The following is a 23,450-nucleotide window of genomic DNA, read 5'->3' as shown; positions in this document are numbered from 1 at the left end:
GCTATCTGCGCCTCCAGAAGGCTGGTTCACAGCCAAAATGCATTGCTTTGTATTTTAACTATTTTTGTCTCCTCACTACTGGCATGCCGGACTGGTGTGTCAGTCTCCATAAGGAGAATAGCTTTCCCCTTACACCCCATCTTAATCTCTCATACAGCCAGATCAGATCTCATACTTTGCACTGATGAGGGGCAATCACCCCGAAGCAGTGTCTGCAAATTGAGGTTCTGATCTGGCATAAATCCTAAGTCATATGACAACGCTCGTTAAAGGGTCTCTTCTGACTTTTAGGATTGTTACTTCCAATAGGTGGCGTTCATCTACAGTACTTCCTTCCTAAAGAGGCAATTAACTATTTGTATTGAAATCTGGCATATTGATCCCCTATGCCGCTTCTACATTGCCATTGGAGCCAGAGAGCATTGTTGCTGATCTATTTTCCTGCAGTTTTGGATACCAGCAACATCTTTCTCTTTCTTCATGGAGTTTGTACAGAAACCTGGAAAATCTATTTTGGAGTGTTTTCTCATAAAACTTTTGTTTGATTCTGTCAAATCTCAATTTCCGATTTATTTAAAACCTACTTTTTGTACCGTGATGTATATACAATGTTGTATGTGGCCATTCCTATTCTGTAACGGTCATGGTGTCCCGTTTTGTTCTTTATTACCACTCGGCATTTTTTTTTTGGTAGGAGATGCAGCCGCTCCCAGTGCCTGCTTATTCTTGGCTGCTCCTCTTTTTTGGCAGAATCACTCTACTGCCCAAGTGCAAGAATTCAGGCGGTGGAACCAGAGGTCTCTTTCATATTTTTGTTCCCCCATTGATGGTGCCGTCTTTAAACATACTATTCCGTAATGTCTGGATGTTTGGCAACTCTAAGTGGACTGGGCCACTTTATGCATTAGGTGACGGGTGCACAATCTGCAGCCACGTCCACATGTAGTGCACTGTGCCACTAGGTTTGGCCCCCAACCATGTGATCAGAGAACTGCTTGCCTCTGTGGGTATTGCCGGGTGACAGTCATTTCTGTCCCTCAGAAATTTTTAGAGAATGGGATCCATTGACTCCTTTTTGTTGCGCCAAAAAGGTGGCCATCTATGCTTGTGCCTCACTTCATTGTACTTAATGGTATGTAAAGGGGTTGTCCTCTCCTGGACGACCCTGACCCCTGCGTAAACTGTTAAGATCTCCAATTAACATAAAATGGATATTTGCCTCCGCCATTCCTGCAATGTCAGTGCCACTGTCCTTGGCATTGTTGTGTGTCTGCTGTGGCCTTTACCATTTCATCAGTGGATGTCCGCCCTGGCGGAGTATTGATGAGCTGCAGCGGACTACTTACAGGATATTGGCACAGATATTGCTTTGTTAATTGGGATGAGGGAGCTAATAATTAAGTGATCTAGTCACACATGGATTTCCATTTTTGTAGCAGTAGGTTCACCAACAAAATACTGATCCCGGGATCCTCACAATTGGCATATTGCTGGAGTAGGGTCTGTAAATATCAATCTCAAGTAGTGTGAGCTACATGAAGGATTACACACTGCCATTGGAATAAACGTTCGTCTGTCCTACGCCAAGAACCAGTCCTTTTCTCTATCCTCTATGGGAGGAGCCTCCTCTATTTTCTGCGGCATATGTACAGGCGTTACCATATCAATATCCAATGGAAACTATTACGAGATAATAATTGGTACCAGATGAATCTTTGTAGTTGTGGGCACGTGAAAAGTGCTGATACAAGAGCGAATCTGGCAAAACCTTTAGATCAGACGATTAGTTAATGCAATCACCATAATGCTACAACCTGGAGTAATAAGAAGATACAAGTGAAAAGCGGGAGTAGAAATAAAATCGAGTAAAAGAGATTCTCACTGAAGCTATTCTTTATTTAACACTATAGATACTGGTAGATGTTACATCCTGGGCACGACCTTTACGCCTCCATAGTATGGCTGTTAGGCCCCTTTCACACATCAGTTTTTTACCATCAGTCACAATCCATCGAATTTTGAAAAAAAAACAGGTTCGGCGACTGATGCCACTGGATCCGTTTTTTTTCTCATCGACTTGTATTCGCAATGGATTGCGACGGATGGCCTCACGTTTCATCCATCATTCGACGGATCCGCCGTAAAATATTTGTCCGTCGGACGGAGACGACGGCCAAAGTAACTTTTTTTTTTTATCTATGACGGATCTGTCGCCATCCGTCGTTTGGTAGAATGGAAGCCTATGGCTGCAGGATCTGTCGTCATCCGTCAAATGACGGAATCCGTTTTTGTTTAACTGAGCACGCTCCAATTTATTATTTAGCCCCTAGCTAGATGGTTCAGTCGAAAAACGGATCAGTCGCATCAGTTTAGCCACAATCTGCGATGGATCCGTCGAGAAAACGGATTGTGATTGATGGCAAAAAACTGATGTGTGAATGGGGCCTTAGGAGGCAGCGGAGGGCCCTGCATTGCTATGAGTGAATGCAGACGAATATGATGGGAGTGAAAGCAGTAAGCAAGTAATGCGGAATTATACAGGCTGGAATGTAAAAAGAAGAAACCCAGCCACTCTGACATTATTCTCAGGTATGCCAGGGGATATATAACCACGTATAACCACGTAGACTCCATGACCTTTCTGAAATGCCGGCAGTTCATTCTGTACCAAATATTCACCTTTTACATATCTACAGCTTTCTAAACATTACCTAAGACATAACTCAGTAATTCACATTATAGGGAAAGAGCCTGTAGCATACAATGTGTGCACAATGATCAGGCGGGTTATTTCTAATTTTATTAGTGAACCCCACTGCTGTCGCTCAATCTAAAAGGTTAATAAATGTTTAAGAAAGTAAAAGTGACACCTTGTCTGTCTTAGGCTGCTTTCACACATCACTTTTTTGCCATCAGGCACAATCCGGCAAAAACATGAAAAAACGGATCCGGCGTCTGATGCCGCCGGATCAGTTTTACCCCCCATAGACTTTCATTAGTGCCGGATTGTGCCAGATGGCCTTGCGTTTCATCCGTTTTTTTGCCGGATCCGGCAAAATTTATTTGTCCGGCAGCAGGATGAAAGGTTGAATTGAACGTTTTTGTGTCCGGCAAAAAAATCGGATCGCCCCGAATCCGTGTTTTATAATGGAAGCCTATGGATGCCGGATCCAGCGGCCAGCGGATCAGTTTTTTTTTTAACTCAGCATGCTCAGTATCACACCAGAGCTGTCAAAAGACTGATGCAACTGATCCATTTTTTCGCCGGATCCGTCGCATCAGTTTTTTCGCCGGATCGTGCCTAATGCCAAAAAACTGATGTGTGAAAGGAGCCTTAGGCTACCTTCGCACGATGAGCAATTGGTAAGGTTTTGATGTTGCAGAATTTCTGGACCTTTTTGTTTACATTTTTGCCTTGTATTTTTTTTTCTCTTTGTCATTTTTTAAACAACGCTGCTTAGTATTTGATAGTTCCTATTGGTAAACAATGGCAAACTTGTGGATTACATGCGTTTTTTGATGTTTCCGCAATGGAATTGCATTAAGACTCATGCGTTTTTTACCTGCAGATTTTCCGCAACTAATGCAATTGAACGAGCACTGCAGGTCATGTTACACTTTGTTAAAAAAAAATAAAAATAAAAACAACAAAAACCGTACACAGCGGGCATTAAATTTATATAAATGCTTTCCACTTTGCCAGAACTGTTAGGGGTACTTTGCACACTATGACATCGCTAGCCGATTGTAGTGATGCCGAGCGCGATAGTCCCCGCCCCCGTCGCAGCAGCGATCTCTTGTGATAGCTGCCGTAGCGAACATTATCGCTACGGCAGCTTTACACGCACTTACCTGCCCTGCCACATCGCTCTGGCCGGCGAACCGCCTCCTTCCTAAGGGGGTGGGTCGTGTGGCGTCACAGCAACATCACACAGCAGGCGGCCAATAGAAGCAGAGGGGCGGAGATGAGCGGGACGTAAACATCCCGCCCACCTCCTTCATTCCTCATTGCAGCCGGGACACAGGTAAGGAGATGTTCCTCGCTCCTGCGGTGTCACACGGAGCGATGTGTGCTGCCGCAGGAACGAGGAACAACATCGTACCTGTCGCTGCAGCGAAATTATGGAAATGCCCGACGCTACACAGATCATACAATTTCAACACTTTTGTGCTCATTAATCGTAGTAAAAATGATTCACATACTCCGATGTCGACAACGACGCCGGATGTGCGTCACTTTTGATTTGACCACACCGACATCGCAGCTGCAATGTCGTAGTGTGCAAAGTACCCCTTAGATGCTGCGTTCTAGATGCAATGTCAAAAAATCACTAAAAACATTGTAGGTAGGTACACAGCTTTAGTAGAGCATCTGTCTAAAAGAATTATGCAACTAAATGAGGAATGGAAATTTTCACATCTCCATTGTTTTCATTTCTTACAGTGAGAGTAATAACCAAACAACTCAAAATGTACAAAAATAAGTTTATTTCCAAAGTCCTCTTCTGTGTGAACTTGATTCTAAGCTCATGACCTTTAACTTACCCTTTCTCCTTTATCTAATCCCTTCACGACCTTGTACGTACCAATATGTCCAGTGTTGGCTCCCAGGCTTTGGTGCGGGCGCACACGCTGAGCCTATATGTTTCCCCACACATTTTGAGTGATTGATCAGCTGACGTGCCGCTAACAGGCCCGAGTGGATCAGAGATCCACCTGCGCCTGTTAACCACTTAAATCCTGCTGTGAATCTCGAACAGTGAACCTTAACTGTTGTTCCCTGCCCCCCATTGGCTGCTCCTTGACGCTATCACGGGAGGTCAATGGGTTATGACAGTCGGGGGTCAGCTGATCACTCCTGTCACTGTCATAACGTAGTTCATGTGAACCCCGGCTGAGCAGCAGCATTCACAGTAGATCAGCTTTCTGCTGTACAGAGAGATACTGAAGCATCGCCCTGAACAAAAGATGCAATCAGATAGTGCAGGCTCTCTGTCCCCTTAGGGGACTAGCGAAAACAAGAAAAGTGTAAAAATAAATAAATACACATTTGGTATTGCTGCTTTCAGGAATGCCTGATCTATCAAAATATAAAATAAATGAATCTGATCGGTAAAGGGCGTAACAACAAAAAAAATCAAAACGCCAGAATTAGGTTTTTCCAATTGCCGTGACAATGAAATAAGAGACGAGCAAACCATTATATCTACCCAAGTATGCTCAGAAGACTCCTGTGCTTCCAACCACGTGCAGAGCATGTCTGAAGCCGGCAAGCAAGCACCCGGATAACAAGGCTGCGGGAATGGCAAGTGCGCACTCGCGGGATCTCAAGGAGAGCTGATGGTGACATCGCTCATGTAAATCCATGGTATCACGCCCACGGTGCGATGCGACGCCCAGGGGACCAGAGCCTCTGATCATTTACATAGGGAGTATGTAAGTAATAAAACGTTTTTTTTATACATTCATATTACACAATATTACAACACAGGGATGGGTAGGAAGGGGTTTCTAGGCCACACATCACCCTGCCTGTAGGTCAGCACGCATATGGGACCTGACAGGTTCCCTTTAACACTAGAACTACTGAACTCGTGACACCTATATAGAAATACATGGTGCAAAGTAGTCAAAATGACTACCTCAGTAGTTCTAGTGTTAAACAGTGAGCGTTGGTTAGGAAGGTTTGGCATCACCCTTACTTTTACCATTGTTTAGCTGAAAATAAAATCTGCATAATTTCAGTTAGATTTTACTTTCTGGTGTATGATAGGCCAATCTAAAGAAAATTATCCCTGTAAGTTGCAGACAAATTGCTGGGAACAACTTCCATTTCTTATTGCTCCTGTATATGTAATGAAAAAATGATGTACAGTGCCTTGCGAAAGTATTCGGGTCCTCTTGAATTTTTCAACCTTTTCCCACATTTCAGGCTTCAAATATAAAGATAAAAATTTTAAATTTTATGGTGAAGTATCAAAAAGTGGGACACAATTGTGAAGGTGAATGAAATTTATTGCTTATTTTAACTTTTTGTAAAAAATAAAAAACTGAAAAGTGGGGTGTGCAATATTCGTCTCCTTTACTTTCAGTGCAGCAAACTCCCTTCAAAAGTTCATTGAGGATCTCTGAATGATCCAATGTTGTCCTAAATGACTGATGATGATAAATATAGGCCACCTGTGTGTAATAAAGTCTCTGTATAAATGCACCTGCTCTGAGAGACTCAGTGTTCTGTTTAACGCACAGATAGAATCATGAAGTCCAAGGAACACAACAGGCAGGTCCATGATATTGTTGTGGAGAAGTTTAAAGCTGAATTTGGTTACAAAAAGATATCCAAAACTTTAAACATCTCAAGGAGCACTGAGCAAGCGATCATATTGAAATGGAAGGAGTATCATACTACTGCAAATCTACCAAGACCCGGCCGTCCATCCAAACTTTCATCTCAAACAAGGAGACTGATCAGAGATGCAGCCAAGAGGCCCATGATCACTCTGGGTGAACTGCAGAAATCTACAGCTGAGGTGGGAGAGTCTGTCCATAGGACAACAATCAGTCGTACACTGCATAAATCTAGCCTTTATGGAAGAGTGGCAAGAAGAAAGCCATTTCTCAAAGATATCCATAAAGTGTCATTTAAAGTTTGCCACAAGCCACCTGGGAGACACACCAAACATGTGGAAGAAGGTGCTCTGGTCAGATGAAACTAAAATCGAACTATTTGGGCACAATGCCAAACAATATGTTTGGCGTAAACGCAACACAGCTCATCACCCTGGACACACCATCCCCACTGACAAACATGGTGGTGGCAGCCTTATGGTTTGGGCCTGCTTTTCTTCAGCAGGGACAGGGAAGATGAATGGAGCCAAATATAGGACTATTCTTGAAGAAAATCTTTTGGAGTCTGCAAAAGACCTGAGACTGGGACAGAGATTTGTCTTCCAACAAGACAATGATCCCAAACATAAAGCAAAATCTACCATGGAATGGTTCACAAATAAACGTATACAGGTGTTAGAATGGCCAAGTCACAGTCCAGACCTGAAGCCAATCGAGAATCTGTGGAAAGAGCTGAAAACTGCTGTTCACAAACGCTCTACGTCCAACCTAACTCAGCTCCAGCTGTTTGCAAAGGAAGAATGGGCAAGAATTTCAGTCTCTCGATGTGCAAAACTGATAGACATACCCCAAGCGACTTGTGTGACGCCCTGGACTAGCCAGGTAGTCACAGACATAACACCACCACACCCCCTCCCCTGGATAGTTCACACCAATCAGACAAAAACCCTTGTTGCCTCCCTCTAGGGTCTGATGTCCACACCAGGTGGGGCGGAGCCAGGCGGTTGGCCTCACCCACCGAGGAGTTCACACACCTGTAGGCGAGAAAAGAGACAGATCTGAGTAGACAGTGAAAGTGAGAGGTCAGAAACTGTCGGTGTCTGGGTAGGGGCCCAGACACAAACAGCAAGGTTGGCAGACGGTGGTGGCCGTCTGCAAGAGTTAGTGGATCTCTGTGGAACCGTAGGACCGGGGTCGGGCGGTGGCCCGCCGGTACCAAACCGGGGAACGGAGTGAAGCTAAGCACAAAGGCAGGGCCATCGGACCCCGACTAGGCTTGGAGCCGCCGACAGCGGTCAAATCCGAGAGTGACCGGAACCCCAGGGGTTTCCTAACAACCAAGACCCGACAGAAGGCAACAGTCCACACCGTGAGGATACACAGCCACCGCCATAGCCTAGAGATCCAAGGGCCAGCGCCTGCGGGCAAAACGGGCTCCTTCGGTACCTATACGCCGGGGAGCGGACTACCGGTGGGCAACCACAGGAGTCAGATCATTCTAACAAGGTGCAGGGAAAGACAGCCACCATCACCCTGTCCGGGAAGAGCACAAACACTGCAGCCGGCTGCGGGACCCGTCCATCCAGCCGTTTGGTTTACCAGAGACTCTGTGCATCTGTGACTGAGTGAGTACCACAGTGCCATCCGGCACCGCGCCGCGCTAACCCTGCACCCCGGCCATCCTGCCTCCCCGTTACACCACCGGGCCCCGGGATCACCAACCCCTACCCACGGAGGGGACAACATCCTAGCTGCTTCCTACCATCGCTCCTGGGATCCCCGTCACCAGCAGCGGTGGTGCCCATTATCACCACGACCCGTGGGTGGCGTCACAAACTATCTCCCAAAACAAACCACCCCCTTTTCACTCGTGGCTGAGGAGCGCTGCTCGAGTCCCTGGGTCCGGCCCACCGCTCGAGCCACCGAGCAGCAGCCGCGGACCCGAGCGTAGCGAGTGCAGCCCCTCCGCCCGCGACAACTTGCAGCTGTAATTGCAGCAAAAGGTGGCACTGCAAAGTATTAACTTAAAGGGGATGAATAATATTGCACGCTCCACTTTTCAGTTTTTTGATTTTTTACAAAAATTTAAAATAAGCAATAAATATTGTTCACCTTCACAATTGTGTCCCACTTGTTGATTCTTCACCATCAAATTTAACATTTTAATCTTTGTTTGAAGCCTGAAATGTGGGAGAAGGTTGAAAAATTCAAGGGGGCTGAATACTTTCCCAAGGCACTGTATATTTTGTGACATTTGCAAGATGACTTGTGTTTGTGACTGGTAGGGATGGAATGAAGCTGTATAGACTTGCATTGTAGCCCTGCCCTATGTATAGGATTTTATACACAACCATGTACACTTGATCTTCATTTCCTTTACATTCTTTTTTTCTCTTCATTTGCGGATGCATAAGGGGAAGCTTTGGTTTATTCACATTTTCAGATACATAAAATCCCATTGTTTCCGTTTCCTTTTGTGTTTAATTAGTGTTCACAAACTGAAGCTCTTCCTCTCTATTTATCACGCTTTTTGACCCAATGACTCAAACATGGAGTTGTTAGTGATGGATATATCATTGCTGGTGGAATCCCACGTTTATTATTTGAGATTTTGCTTCCGGGACTGTAAATATAACCAGAGTATGATAACTTTTCCTGTAGAAACAATAAAGCACTTTAGAAGTGAGCACAGGAGTGATCGTGGATTTGTGATTGGAAAGTGAGAGATAAGTACAGCATGTAGATAAAGTAACTTCTGCACATACTTTACTATTTAATTTAACAACCAAATGGATTAACATCAAAGCAACTCCCTTTTACACACCCTATTGGGGTATTTGTACATCATACGGGAGAGGTGGTATACTTTTTCCCCTCTATATTCACTTTATACAGACTTAGGCCGGTTTCACACATCCGGCTTTTCGCCGGTTTGCCGGATCCGGCGCTCTCCCGTACAGACAATACAGTACAGTGACAGTGCTGTAACTTCCGGGTCACATGCGCCGGTCACATGACAGCACGTGACCGGCGCTTGTTGCGCTGTCACTGTACTGTAGTCACTGTATGGGAGAGCGCTGGATCCGGCAAACCGGCAAAAAGCCGGATGTGTGAAACCGGCCTTAAACAAACCTACCAGAGCAAATAGAGATTGATAATGCATGTAATACAGCTTTAGGCTATGTGCACACGCTGCGTTTTTTTGACGCTGCGTTTTTGTGCATTTTTGGCCACTAAAAATGCACAAAAACGCACCCGCTGGGAAAAAACACGGCAAAACGCATGCGTTTTTACCGCGATTTGGTGCGTTTTTGGCTACGTTTTGCTGCGTTTTTCCAATGCATTGCATGGGGGGGGAAATGCAGAAAACCGCAGGAAGGAATTGACATGCCCATTTTTTTTTTTTTTTTTTTTTTTTTTTTTAAGCTCAAAAACGCAGCTTAAAAAAAAAGTTGTGTGCGGACAGCAAAAATGAAAACATAGACTTTGCTGGGGAAGCAAAGTCATGCAGTTTTGAGGCCAAAAACGCACCCGAAAAACGCACTATGTGCACATAGCCTTAGGATTTTGTAGTTTTAAGGTTGAAAAAAGACAAAAGTCCATCAAAAACCCATGAATCTGATGTGAATTGATCTGAGTAGGTCCATCAGACTAGTTCCCCAGATAATTAAGCTTTCTTTCCTCTATACAAAGAGGATCTCCCCTTGTCTTTATTGCAGGACTAGGTGTAAAATATCACTGGAAAAATTTACATTGTAATAAAATGGCTCCTATGCCTTAGGTTATTAAACATGGGGTTATTCATTTTGGAAAAACTATCTTGGTATTGCAGTCCACCCATTCCCTTAATAACCTTGGTTGCGCTTCTCTGCACGCGCTCTAGTTCAGCTATGTCCTATTTTATACACTGGATACCAAAATTGTACACCATATTTGAAATCTGGCCGCACTAGTTATTTGTGTTCTCTATGCCTCTTTTAATGCATCCCATTATTTTATATTACTTGGCGGCAGCTGCCTGACACTGGTCTTTAAAATTGAATTTGTTGTTCACCCAATATACCTGTATTTTTCAGTGAGTTTTATCTAATATTAACCATATTTGTTTCCTAAAAATACATATGCGAGTCCATGACCTTTATATTTAATGACATTTAAGTTTCAGTGGCCAATTCTCTACCCAAGACTCGTTTCCCAAGATCTCTCTGTAATTTTACATTCTCCTTTTGTGTTGATTACCTTTCACAGTTTAGTATCATCTACATATGTTGAAATTCTATTCTCTTTACATTCTCTAGAGTAATTAATATATTAAAAAGAGGGCCCAATACTGACCCCTGTGCTGTCAAACCATTAAGTGACCCAATCAGTGTGTTCCATTAATAACTACTAGAGATGAGTGAATACCGTAATATTCTTAATCTCTACACTCGTAACAAGCACTTTGTAATACTCGTGTATTCGTTACGAATAGCAAGTACAATGCAAGTCAATGGATAATGCGAGTAATTTTCTGCTGGACTCAACCGAGAGGTCTGGGGGCCTGAGGAAAAGGCTGAAATGGATGGGAAAGTGATGAAAGTGAATGGGGAGAGCCTGGAGAATATATCTCATGCATTTCTGACTCACATATGGTTTCTGGGAATGAGGATGTCACAGTATTATGCCATTGATTCTTTCTCTCTCTCTTCACTTCATACTTACTGATCACAGGCGCGGGACGGCTGTCACACTGCTCCCGCAGCCTCTCCTTCTTCTTCCCTACCCGCTCATTAGCCTCATCACATATTCACTTATTCTCCCTGTGATTGGTTGCAGTCAGACCCGCCCCCAAGCTGAGTGACATCTGTCTGACTGCAACCAATTACAGCCGCCTGTGGGCGAGTCTATATCATACAGTAAAATAAATATAAAAAAAAAACCAGTGTGCGTTCCCCCCCCCAATTTTGATACCCAGCCAAGATAAAGCCCCACAGCTGAGGGTTGGTATTTTCAGGCCAGGATGGGGAGACCCACGTTTTTGGGAGCCCCCCCAGCCTAAAAATATCAGCCAGCAGCTGCCCGGAATTGCCGCATCCATTAGATGCGACAATCCCAGAGCTTTACCTCGCTCATCCAGAATACCCTGGTGCGGTGGCAATCGGGGTAATAAGGAGTAAATGGGAGCCCATAGCAGCCACTAAGTCCTAGATGAATCATGGCAGGCGTCTCTGAGGTACCCCTCCCATTATTAATCTGTAAGTGGAAAAAAAATAAACACAAACACAAAAAGAATCTCTTATTTGGAATTAAATATAAAAATCCCCTTCTTTCACCAATTTATTAAGACCCCCCCCAATACACACCTGCAGGTCTGACGTAATCCACACGAGGTCCCATGATGGTCCTGGCTCTGCGACATCCGAGCCTGGAGAGACTGAAAACACGTCTGATTTCTCCAGGCTCCGGGACACACTGATGAGAAGGACCCAGCTGGCAGCAGTGACATAACTCAGTTCATCGACTGATACCCGGGCTCCCACGGTATGACCTCTGGTGACCTGAAGCACTCTGGCGAATACACCATTACTCGCTATATAGCCCAAGTACCGTACTATTCTGCGAATAGTGACTAGTAACAAATACACTCGCTCATCACTAATAACTACCCTTTGCTTCCTATCACTAAGCCACTTAACCCACTTGAACATATTTTCCTAGTCCCATTGTTCTCATTTTATGCACCATTTATTTATAGGAACTGGTCATGACCCCTGCGCTCGTTTATACGGTCCGATTTGGCTGACAGACTCCCTCAAACTGCCACAATTCCTTTTTTAAACTTTACTCTTGCATTCAAATAATGTATTAATTTGTTAAAAATCAATTTATAGACATCATTTATATGCAGATTAATCCAAATTATTCTGAGCGGTTTACTCACCATTGCAAATTTATTGGTCAATGTAAAAAAGACAGCGCTTGTGTGCCATCAGTGTGCTGTTTGTATTTCATATTGTTTAAGATGTGGGGTTTTTTTAAAATTTTTTTCCAATGGATAAAAAAAAGACTAAACTCTGTGCACATTTGCCAAACTCTGACGAAGCTTGGCCAATATTTTGCATACACTCCAGACCCCGGACGTGTGAGGGCCCCTAGTCAGCCGGCTACAAGACATGTCTGCTTTTTATATTAAGCTGCTTGTGTGATCAGTTGATTGCTCGGGGTCTTGGAGCTGCAGTTTGTAGATTACTATACGTTTTGTAATAGCCACATCCATGTTACAGATCTTATTGTCATCCAGAGCGGATATTCACATTCTGCCAAGGAAACTTCCGTAGCTCATTGCTGGGTCAATATTAGGTCTTGTGATCCAAAATAGGGGGAGCTACGTCCCAGAATGAAGTAAATAGCATTTTAGTATCCAAACTACCCTAAGCAGTTACAGATGTGTCTGTCAACAATATGTGCACTGTACCAGGCAGACATTTTATAACGGCACTGAAAATACGACCTGCTGTAACACCCCCACCCCTCCAAAAAAAAATAAATGGGTGCAGTGTATTTACTGAGCCTCTGTTTACATCAGCATCTTGGGCTTTTTTTTTTTTTTTTTTTTCCTTGAGCTTCAGTTGTAGTCTCTAAGGGGGAGCAGCCACCAGGCTTTAACAGAGAGCACCATAATGTAGGGCAGAGATCCTAATTCCAGTGATGTGTCACTTACTGAGCTGCTTCGTGTAGGTTTGATAATCTTCTGTTCATTAAACAGTGATTTTATCGTTAGAGAACTACTTGGCGTGCTGCCAGGTAGTCCAGCATATTCATGAGCTCTATATAACTGCTAGATCTGCAGCAGAGAAAACATTGATTTTATCAAAATGACAGAAAACAGCTCCATAAGGGACACATCACTGGAGTCAGGGACTCTAGTAATTATGCTGGTCTCCAATGAGGTAACGAAAACCTGGTGACAGATAAAAGGGGTTGTCTGAGACTTTAAGATTGATAGCCTATTCACAGGATAGGTCATCAATGTCTGATTGTGGGAGTGCGACACAGACACCTTCACTGATCTGCTGTTCCTGTTTCCCCTACCTTGAAGAACTATTCAATGATGGAGCTGCACAGCAAAGCTCTGTCAACTGTATAGTGGCTGCAGCTGAGTACCGCACGTCCGCTCCCTATTGATTAGAGTAGCGGGTGGACATGCAGTATCCTGCTGCAGCAACTATATAGCTGATGGAGCTGTGCAGCTCCACCATTGAGTAGTTCTGTCTGCCGCCGGCATCAGGAACAGCTGATCGGTGGAGGTGTCGGGTGTCGCACTCACACTGATCAGATATTGATGACCTATCCTGGGCTTATCAGTAGGCTATTAAGCTGGGTTCACACTAAACGACAGCGACGTCGCTGTTACGTCACCATTTTCGGTGACGTAACAGCGACCTTGTAAGTCGCTGTTATGATCGCTGCTCAGCTGTCAAACACAGCAGAAGCAGCGATCATAACGTCGCTGTGCTACATGTGCAGAGAGCAGGGAACCGCGCTTAGCGCTGGCTCCTTGCTCTCCTACAGTACACATCGGGTTAATTAAACCGATGTGTGCTGCAGCTACATGTCACAGTGCAGAGAGCAGGGAGCAGCACACTGCTTAGCGCTGGCTCCTTGCTCTCCTTGCTACAGTATACATCGGGTTAATTACCCGATGCATACTGCAGCTACATGTCACAGTGCAGGAGCCGGCACTGAGCAAGAGCGGAGGCTGGTAACCAGCGTAAACATCGGGTAACCAGGGAAAGGTCTTCCCTTGGTTACCCGATGTTTACGCTGGTTACAGCTTACCGCAGCTGCCAGTGCGGGCTCCTGCTCGCTTCATTTCGTCGCTCTCTCGCTGTCACACACAGCGATGTGTGTGTCACAGCGGGAGAGTGACGACCAAAAAATGAAGCTGGACATTCAGCAACGACCGGCGACCTCACAGCAGGGGCCAGGTCGCTGCTGGATGTCACACACAGCGACAGCGACGGGACGTCGCTGCAACGTCACAGAAAATGGTGACGTAGCAGCGACGTCGTTCTCGTTGTCGCTGTGTGTGACACCAGCTTTAATGTTAAAGTCTCAGACAACCGCTTTAAAAGAGTAGTGTTCTGCACCAATCTTTCCAGCAAAATGATAGAAACCTTTAATCCTATAATAGTCACTGGGATCTTATCTGACAGATGTGTCGTCAGCATGAACCCCAAAATTACTATCACAGATGTGAATTTGACCTATACACGGTTAATTGAACTTGTAATAAATATAGCTAAATACATAATCTCACCAGTTTAATGTTTTGGTGACACAAATGCTTAGTTTAATCATGGACTTGAAGAACTGATATTATTAATTGATTAGAAAACTATAGTAGTTAGAAATTTTTAGTTCCAACAAAATGATTTGTCTTGAGGTGTAGCATGGTGTAAAAAGTTACATATATATAATATGTATATATGTATACATATATGTATATGATTAAAGGGAACCTGTCAGGTCCTGTATGCTCCCAGTAGAGCAGTTCTGGGTGCATATTGCTAACCCCTGCCTAACAGTCCCTGTATACACTAGCATAGATAAAGGGATCTTTAGAAAAAGTATTTCTAAAGATCTTTTATCTTATGCTAATGAGTGCAGGGACTAGTCCCAAGGGCGTTATGTCCCCTGACAAGTCCGCCCTCTTAGCATGTTAGCAAGCGGACAGGGGCGTACTAACATGCTTTTCAATTCATTCAAAATTTATTGTAGTACATGAACATGTGTATGTGAACATCAGACATTTAATAATTTTTATGATACAATAATCAATATATTTGGATAGAACATAAAATATATTTATTGGAATACAACTTTAGAACACAAACTGTAATAAATTGTAAATATGTAATACACTATGTAATATACAGTAGATTACATATATATCTTGTGTGTGTATGTATATATGTGTGTGTGTGTGTGTGTATAATATATATATATATATATATATATATATATAATATATATATATATATATATATATATATATATATATATATATATATATATATATATATATATATATATATATATATATATATATATATATTAGTATTGCATATTTACAATTTATTAGTTTTTTGTGTTCTAGAGTTGTATTCTAATAAGTATATTTTGTTCTATCCAAATATCTTGATTATTGTATCATAAAAATGATAAAAGGGGTTATCCGGCTTCTTTGACATTTTTTTTTTTTATTTCCCTATTGGGCTACATTGGGGCAGGTAAGTAGATAGAGACCACTTACCTGCCCTGCTGTCAGCCCCTCTCCCCCGGCTCAGAGCGGTCATGTGACCGCTCCTGCCGCGATTTTGCTGCTTCCGGTCATTTCATGTCAACATGGGCAGGGCCATGTTGACATGCAAATGTGGAACAGCATGTCGCCTCCCTGCTGGGCGGGTACAGTGCGATGAGCCCCGTCCCCTTCCCTGCACCCTCCCACACATTCCCCCGCACCTCCAGTAACCTCCCCCTGCACTGCTGTGGGGTCCGTGACTTGGGGACGGGGCCTGGCGGCAGCTGCCGTGGTGTCAGCTCCAGCACCGGGCCCCCTGCCCAGGATCGCACATTCAAATGTACCGGCATCACAGATCACCGATGCCGGTACATTTGAAAGTGCTGATGAGAAGCAGCGCAGCTTCTCCTCGCTGTCCCTCCCGCTGTCTGTGCTCTCTTCAGCACAGCGGTGACATCACTACTGTGCTGATATGGCCAGAGCACAGACAGCGCGCGAACGTGCAGGAGCGGCGGGGACCGAGGACAGGTGAGTATGTACTCCACATGTGTTCCCGATGGGGATGGGGATGGGGGGGGGTTGCAGAGCCATATGTGTGAGGTGCAGAGCCATATGTGTGCATGTGCAGAGCCATGTGTGTGCGTGTACGGTGCAGAGCCATGTGTGTGCGTGTGCAGAGCCATATGTGTGTGTGTGTGTGTGTGTGTGTGTGCGGTGCAGAGCCATATGTGTGTGTGTGCGGTGCAGAGCAATGTGTGTGTGTGCGGTGCAGAGCCATATGTGTGTGTGTGCGGTGCAGAGCCATATGTGTGTGTGTGCGGTGCAGAGCCATATGTGTGTGTGTGCGGTGCAGAGCCATATGTGTGTGTGTGCGGTGCAGAGCCATATGTGGGGCTGTTATTTGCAATGCTGTAGTGATACCAGGTCAGGTGCTGGGGAAGAATACTGACAGGGAATGTGTGTGCAGGGGGCGAGGCTGGACACTGGAGTGGGTGGTGACAGCTCTGACTGAGGATTTGCACAGGAAGTGGTCAGTTTGCTGGAGCTCAATATAAACAAGAGCTGCAGAGAATAAAGGGTGAATTCAAGAGGAACAAAAGTTAGAAAACAAAAAATAACAATGTAGGTGTGATTTATATGACAATACAGCACAGATAAACTCAAACATTTTTGTTAAGCTAATGTCGGACAACCCCTTTAAATGTCTGAAGTTCACATTGTACTACAATACATTTTTCACTTAAATATAAGCATTATACTAAATGTTATTATTTAGTAAAATATTCAGCACATTCTGCATTGCACTACTGTCCCCAATTTATTATATATTTTAGGAGTCGGTGCATTTTATACCGACTCCACCAAAATGAGCACCAACTCCACAGGCCTGATGCTAAGAGGGTGGACGTCTCGAGGGATATAACGCCCTTGGGACTAGTGTGCGTGTACACACACACACACACACACACACACACACACACACACACACACACACACACACACACAATGTATGTGTGAGGATTTAAAACTTATATAGCGCTATTAATTCCACAGTGCTTTACATACATTGGCAACACTGTCCCCAGTGGGGCTCACAATCTAGGTTCTCTGTGAGTATGTTTTTGGAGTGTGGGAGGAAACCGGAGAACCCGGAGGAAACCCACGCAAACACGGGGAGAAGATACAAACTCCTTGCAGATGCTGTCCTTAGTGGGATTTGAACCCAGGACCCCAGCGCTGCAAGACTGCAGTGCTAACCACTGAGCCACCCTTTATTATAATAAAATAAAAGATCTTTAGAAATACTTTTTCTAAAAATCCCTTTATCTATGCTAGTGTATACAGGGACGGTTAGGCAGGGATTAGCAATATGCACCCAGAACTGCTTGTGGTTCTTGGTGCATATTGCACCTGACAGGTTCCCTTTAAAGGGAGGTCAGCAGGTGTATAGTCTGAGAACCGCATAATATAGGTGCTGAGAGCCCCATTTCAGCAGTGTGTAAAAATAGGCTGTATGTACCATTTTCAATAAAATCACTATTCAGGAGATTATCACTACTGGACTAGGGGTCTCGTGCCTCTAAGACACCTGCTATGTGCAACCTTGCCCCCACCAATTGGCAGCAAGATGTCAATCAGTGGTGTCTGTGAGTTTGTACACAGCTCCGCCTTTAGGGCACTGCTAAATCTGCAGCAGAAAAGTGATCATCTCAAAATGACAGCATGCAGTCCTGTACGTTAAACACTGCTGGAAGCACAGTCTTGGTCCCTACATTATGCCTCTTAGTCCCTACATTATGCCTCTTAGTCCCTACATTATGCCTCTTAGTCCCTACATTATGCCTCTTAGTCCCTACATTATGCCTCTCTTGGATTATATAGCAAAAACCTGGTGGCAGATTCCCTTTTAAAGGGCCTCTGACGGCAGAATCACTGTTCAAACCAAGTACAGGCAGTTGGTGCATCATGGCAGGGCCAGTCATTTATGGGCACCTTCCCACCTGCTTGTTTTCCGTCTATCTCTTCCCTCCTTTGGCTCTATGAAGCCAGAGCTTGCAAATAAGAAGTGGGGTGTAGCAGAACGATGCATTATTCCTTTTGGGTTGTTTTTAGTCCCTGTCCCTTTTAAACAGAACATAGTGTGATGTGCAGATTACATTGCAGTCAGCCTATAGTAGATGATGGCTCTCCTAGCATGTTACTTACCTCCCATCCACCCAGGACGGGCTTAGTTTGCCTATTAATAGCCTTGAATGGATTACACTGATGTCATGGAGTTAATCTTGTTAATAGAAATAATAGTAGGTGTGCTCCTGTGTAATGATGGATTAGATGTGGATTTGCCCGCACTTCATTACTGTTTATTTTAAACATTCCCCAGCCAAAATGTGTGATCTACGTGTGGAGCGCCGAACCGAGCGGCGGCAAACACGGTTCAGTATGATCCAGACAAACTGAATGCTGCCATATAGAACAGCTTTTTGGAACAGTTATTCAGCTGGGATATAGGAATGATATTGTATGACATTGGCTTACACCTGGTCAGATTGGTTTTATATTGTACAAATTCTCCTAGAAGTTTTAGGGTCGGCACTATGCCTGACAATACCACAATGGAGCAATGTGCATATGTGGTGGTGTTTATTATCCAGACATAGGCAGGATAAATTACCATATAGATAGATGAAGTCCAGAAATAGCTGCTGCACTCAACAAGTCATTTTCATATTGATTGTAGTCCATATAAAAATCTATTCCATCGTTATTGGGGCAGCTCGCTCCCCCGCACAGTCGGCACTATTGCTGTTTCATGTCCCGTGTGAAGCTCCTACAGGCAGGGGACTTTTACTTCTATAATTTACTGCTCGTTGTTTAGGTCACAGCCGCTGCTGCAGTCTCAGAGGTGGCCGGTCTCCACAAGGAGTGCAGCTATTCTGCAGAGTCAGTGCCCTGCTCTCCTCTGCTTGCTGCATCAGATTGCAACGTTTATGGCAATGACTGAGCCATGCCTCAGGTCTACATTGGTCAATCACTCGGGTATTCTAGAGGCTAGAAGTAATCTCTTGAGACAACTTCTTTAGGCCCAGTTGTGTTGTGTCTAAAATTGCTCAAAATAAAATAATTTTTTTATCCGAGAGGGATTGATTTGCACCCCGCTGGTTCAGCCACCACGCCGGTCGTCCATGGCTGCCTGGTAGGAGCCCTGCAAATCTCTTCTTGACGGAATCCCTGGTTCCTAGAATGATATATAGCCACAATGTCCTCATGGCATGACACACATGACGTCTCACTGGAGACTCCACAATAGGATAAAGAGTTGCACACTAGTCACAATGTGTAGGGGAATAATGAAAAGCAGGACTGCTATAGGAATACTAGACTGAAAAATACAATGGACTATCTGAAAAAAGTGAAAAACATGAAAATGGAATGTGCATAACTGCTATGAATAATAGGAATGAGAGATGTTTAGCCATTGTAGTGATCAAAGCAAAGGAGCCCCAAAACCAAACGCCAAGGTAATCTCTATTTTTGGGGTGCCTAACCTATGTGTAACCTCACCTGCAGTTAAAAACTTGCTCTGTATGGGAAGCAAAGGACCAAGCTATATATGTGAAATAAGACACATGGCTATGGGTGGGGCAGGGTTCTCAGACAGAAAATCCATACTAATTAAAGAATGTACGTCTGGAACACCATGGTGTGAACAGGGTGCAAGGCTCAAAAATGTACAACTAAACAATAGGATAAAGAGTTGCACACCAGTCACAATGTATAGGGGAATAATGAAAAGCAGAACTGCTGTTTTTCACTTTTTTCAGATAGTCCTTTGTATTTTCCAGTCTAGTATTCCCATAGCAGTTCTGCTTTTCATTATTCCCCTATACATTGTGACTGGTGTGCAACTCTTTATCCTATTGCTTGGTTGTATATTTTTGAGTCTTGAATCTTCTTCACACCATAGGTGTTCCAGACGTCCATTCTTTAATCACTGGAGACTCCGGCATGTAGGAGCCTAAAGGGCTCTGGTGGGTACAGACCACTCACATGACCACTGGACCGGGTTCCTGCAAAGTGATTCTCTCATTTCTAGTATCTGCTTAGTGGATCAGGCTTGGCTTATTTTTATTTTCTCTTTTCAGCATGCCTAAATATGTTCTTTTTTTTCCTTTTTTCAGAATGGAAAGCTGTCTGCTGAGGTGGAGCCGTTTGTTCCTCAGAAGAAGGGCACCGAGGCCATCGCAATCCCCATGTCTCTTCCTGGCGATGGTGGAAATGTTGGTGGACTGGAACCCGCTCCCATTCCCAGCTATCTTATAACCTGCTACCCCTTTGTGCAGGAAAACCAATCCAATAGGTAATTTGCCTTCCTCTCTGTGATCTGTCACCTTTTATGCAAATTGTGTCCTGCAGTTGTGATTGAGGGCACTTACTGGCTATAAATAGCAGGGTATGTGCCTGGGGCCTGTATCTGTAAGTGAACTTTGCTTTCTCCTCTGGGTAAATATTATCCTGCCATCCTTCACTGTAGGTTTGGTAATGTTTGCTTAGTCATGGTAACATAAAGGAGTGTGCGTCCTACCTCCCATGTCTCCTTCCAGTATACGCCATCCAGTACGCTGCTATTCACATTCCAGAATAAATATATGGTATCTGTGATGGCGCAGCATGACTACATTGTGAGTGCGCACACTACGGGCTGAGAACAGGGGCACACCGCACTTATTGCTCCAGTATATAGGCAATAAGGAACTTCTGGTAACTTTCAGGAAACAAGGGAAAATAAACATGAACTTAGTACAAAAATAGATATGGAAATTGACTGAGCTGAAAGGGGTTAATAATTCTGAGTCTCAGTTTACGTGACATTTGTCCATACAGTATCCGTGGACCTGACACGTTTTTGTCTGGATATTTTATTTTTTTTTCTCTGTAAGGATATCTTTTACAATGGTGCACCATTTTTTCTGAGTGTTTTTGCTTATTTATAAAATGGCCAGAGGTGGCTATTCTATAAATAAGGAAAAACACTCAAAAGGTTATAAAGGGTTATAAAGGGCAGAACATATGGAACCAAGACATTAGTGTGGGGAAGGATTAAAAGATGTGCTCCAGCCTCATCTTTTCTCTGTATTCCTCCATCCATTAAGGTACCCGGCACCGCTCTCACTTGCTCTGTATTACCCACACGCTGCTATTTTCTGCCCTTCTCGCAAATTATCCATATTTCCATTTATCTGTTACCTTTTTCTTTTCTTATTCCAATGTCTCTTCCAATGCTTCAGGCAGTATGAATCCTGTATGCCTATAATTTTAGCTAAAACGTGCAAATCTTATTATTTTTCAAAACAAAATAATTCTAATATTCTTTGTCCTGATTTCTTTTTAGGCAATTTCCCCTGTATATAAATGATATTAGATGGCAACAGTCAAGCTCAAATCCTCCAGGGCCGTACCTTGCCTATCCCATCGTTCCTGCTCAGCCGCCTGTGTCCACAGAGTACATGTACTACCAGCTAATGCCGGCACCATGTGCTCAAGTCATGGGGTTCTACCATCCTTTCCCCACCTCTTACACAACTCCCCTCCAAGCAACTAGTCCTGTCAATGCTATTTCTATAGATTGCAATGACCGCACAAACCCACCGTCACAAGTTAACGTGCTACCAAGCCAGAGGAACAGAAATGCCACCAGGCCACCTATTGGTCACAAGGTCGGTATATAATTCTTCCCAAACAGAAATATTGTAGCAACAAGTTACTGTGTTGTATGAGAAAATTATTAGGACCGATAAAGTGTAATGTAGTACTGAGGGTAAAAACGATTTCTGTATCCATACAGACCTCTCATGGCTGCATCCATAGCGCCAGTGCCATGATTAGGGTACTACAGTTTAAGGCTTAAGGTTATGTGCCCACGGGGGAAAGTGTCCTGCGGTTATATCTGCAGGACATTCCGCAGGAGCTCCCAGAAAACCGCAGCACAACTTTGTCTGTTTCCGTGCTGCGGTTTATTTGCGGAATGTCCTGCGGATATGGTGCGGGCATTCTGCATTGAGGATACAGTACCATGGTTTGGGCACTGCATCCTCAATGCAGAACAAGTGCTGAGTGATCGGGGCGTTCATACCTCAATCACGCAGCACTTCTCTCCTCCTTCACAGTGTAAACACGGCCGGAGACTAAGGTGGGCGGGCCAGAACTAGCTACGGCTGTCACATGACCAGAGCTCGTGCAGGCCCCGCCCACCTCCTTCCTGCTCCTGTGCACCGAGGGAAAATGACCGGGTGTCTGCTATCAAGGCAGGTAAGTATGAGCCACAGCAGGTAATGCCGCAGGAATAATTGACATGCAGTTATGTGCAGCTGCGGGATATCCGCAGTATATTCCGCAACCGCACATTCCGCAACGTGGACACAGCACTCCCCATGTCCCATAGGATAACATGGGGAGTGTCTATACATGCTGAAACCTGCGGATTTATCTGGAAAATCCAGATAAATCTGCAGGTTTTCCGCGGCAGAATCCGCAGAAGCAAGCTCCCGTGGGCACAAAGCCTAATAGTCGGGATCCTGATTGTGTCAGTTCCTCGTTGTTCATGTGAGGTTTCCAGGAACTTTACTGTAGCTTCACCAGTGGCTACTAGACCGATGTGCTGCCGCTATGATGCAGGTAAAGGGGATGTCATTGATCCTCTAAAATGACTGTTTCCAGCTCTTTGTGACTTGCTTGTCGTAGTCGCAGGATCCTCAGGAACATAGCAGCACCTGCACAGACTGAGTTCTGGCCTCACGATCTGTATTGTGGTAAGTCGTTGTGTAGCTGAAAGCCGTAAAAAGGCTATAATGTGCCAATGTCAATAATTCTCTGTAGTTACGATGATATCACTACAGTTATTCTTTTTATGGTTATTTATCCATCTTCATTCGCATTAGAAACGTAAAGTTAATAAATTAACTGTGTCCTTACAGTCTGACACTGTTGACACTTTTGAATCCCTGCAAAATTGCATTAAAATGAGAGGCCACTAAAACATCGCATCTACCCAAAAAAGTATAATTAAATACATCAGCTCAAGACGCAAAAATAACTTCTTACGTAGCCCAGATCCTGAATAATGAGAACGCTGTGGGTCTCACAAAATGCCGATAAAAGTGCTACTCTCTGACAAATGTCTTATTTTATTTTTTTTCACAACTTAATAATAGTACATTAGTTAATAAAAGTAAATCTGTACCTGTTTATTTACAAAATCAGATTACTAGGTCAGTTTTCACAGAGTGAACGTGGTCAATAAAAAAACCTAAAAAAAACA

The 23,450-nt window shown here is 44.1% G+C and overlaps 1 protein-coding gene across 2 annotated transcripts in view; it reads left to right on the top strand.

Moving 5' to 3' along the window:
- The window catches only part of SECISBP2L (SECIS binding protein 2 like), a 138,871-nt gene that overhangs the window by 5,659 nt on the left and 109,762 nt on the right, over positions 1-23,450 (top strand). For both annotated transcript variants that reach the window (XM_075345809.1, XM_075345808.1), the window contains exons 2-3: positions 20,314-20,492; positions 21,525-21,849. In XM_075345809.1, coding sequence (XP_075201924.1) covers positions 20,314-20,492; positions 21,525-21,849 — 504 coding nt within the window. The remainder of the gene's footprint in view (positions 1-20,313; positions 20,493-21,524; positions 21,850-23,450) is intronic.

This window comes from Anomaloglossus baeobatrachus, chromosome 4 (assembly GCF_048569485.1).
Source record: "Anomaloglossus baeobatrachus isolate aAnoBae1 chromosome 4, aAnoBae1.hap1, whole genome shotgun sequence".
NCBI classification, from domain to species: Eukaryota; Metazoa; Chordata; class Amphibia; order Anura; family Aromobatidae; genus Anomaloglossus; species Anomaloglossus baeobatrachus.
This window is presented reverse-complemented; position numbering and strand designations above follow the sequence as displayed.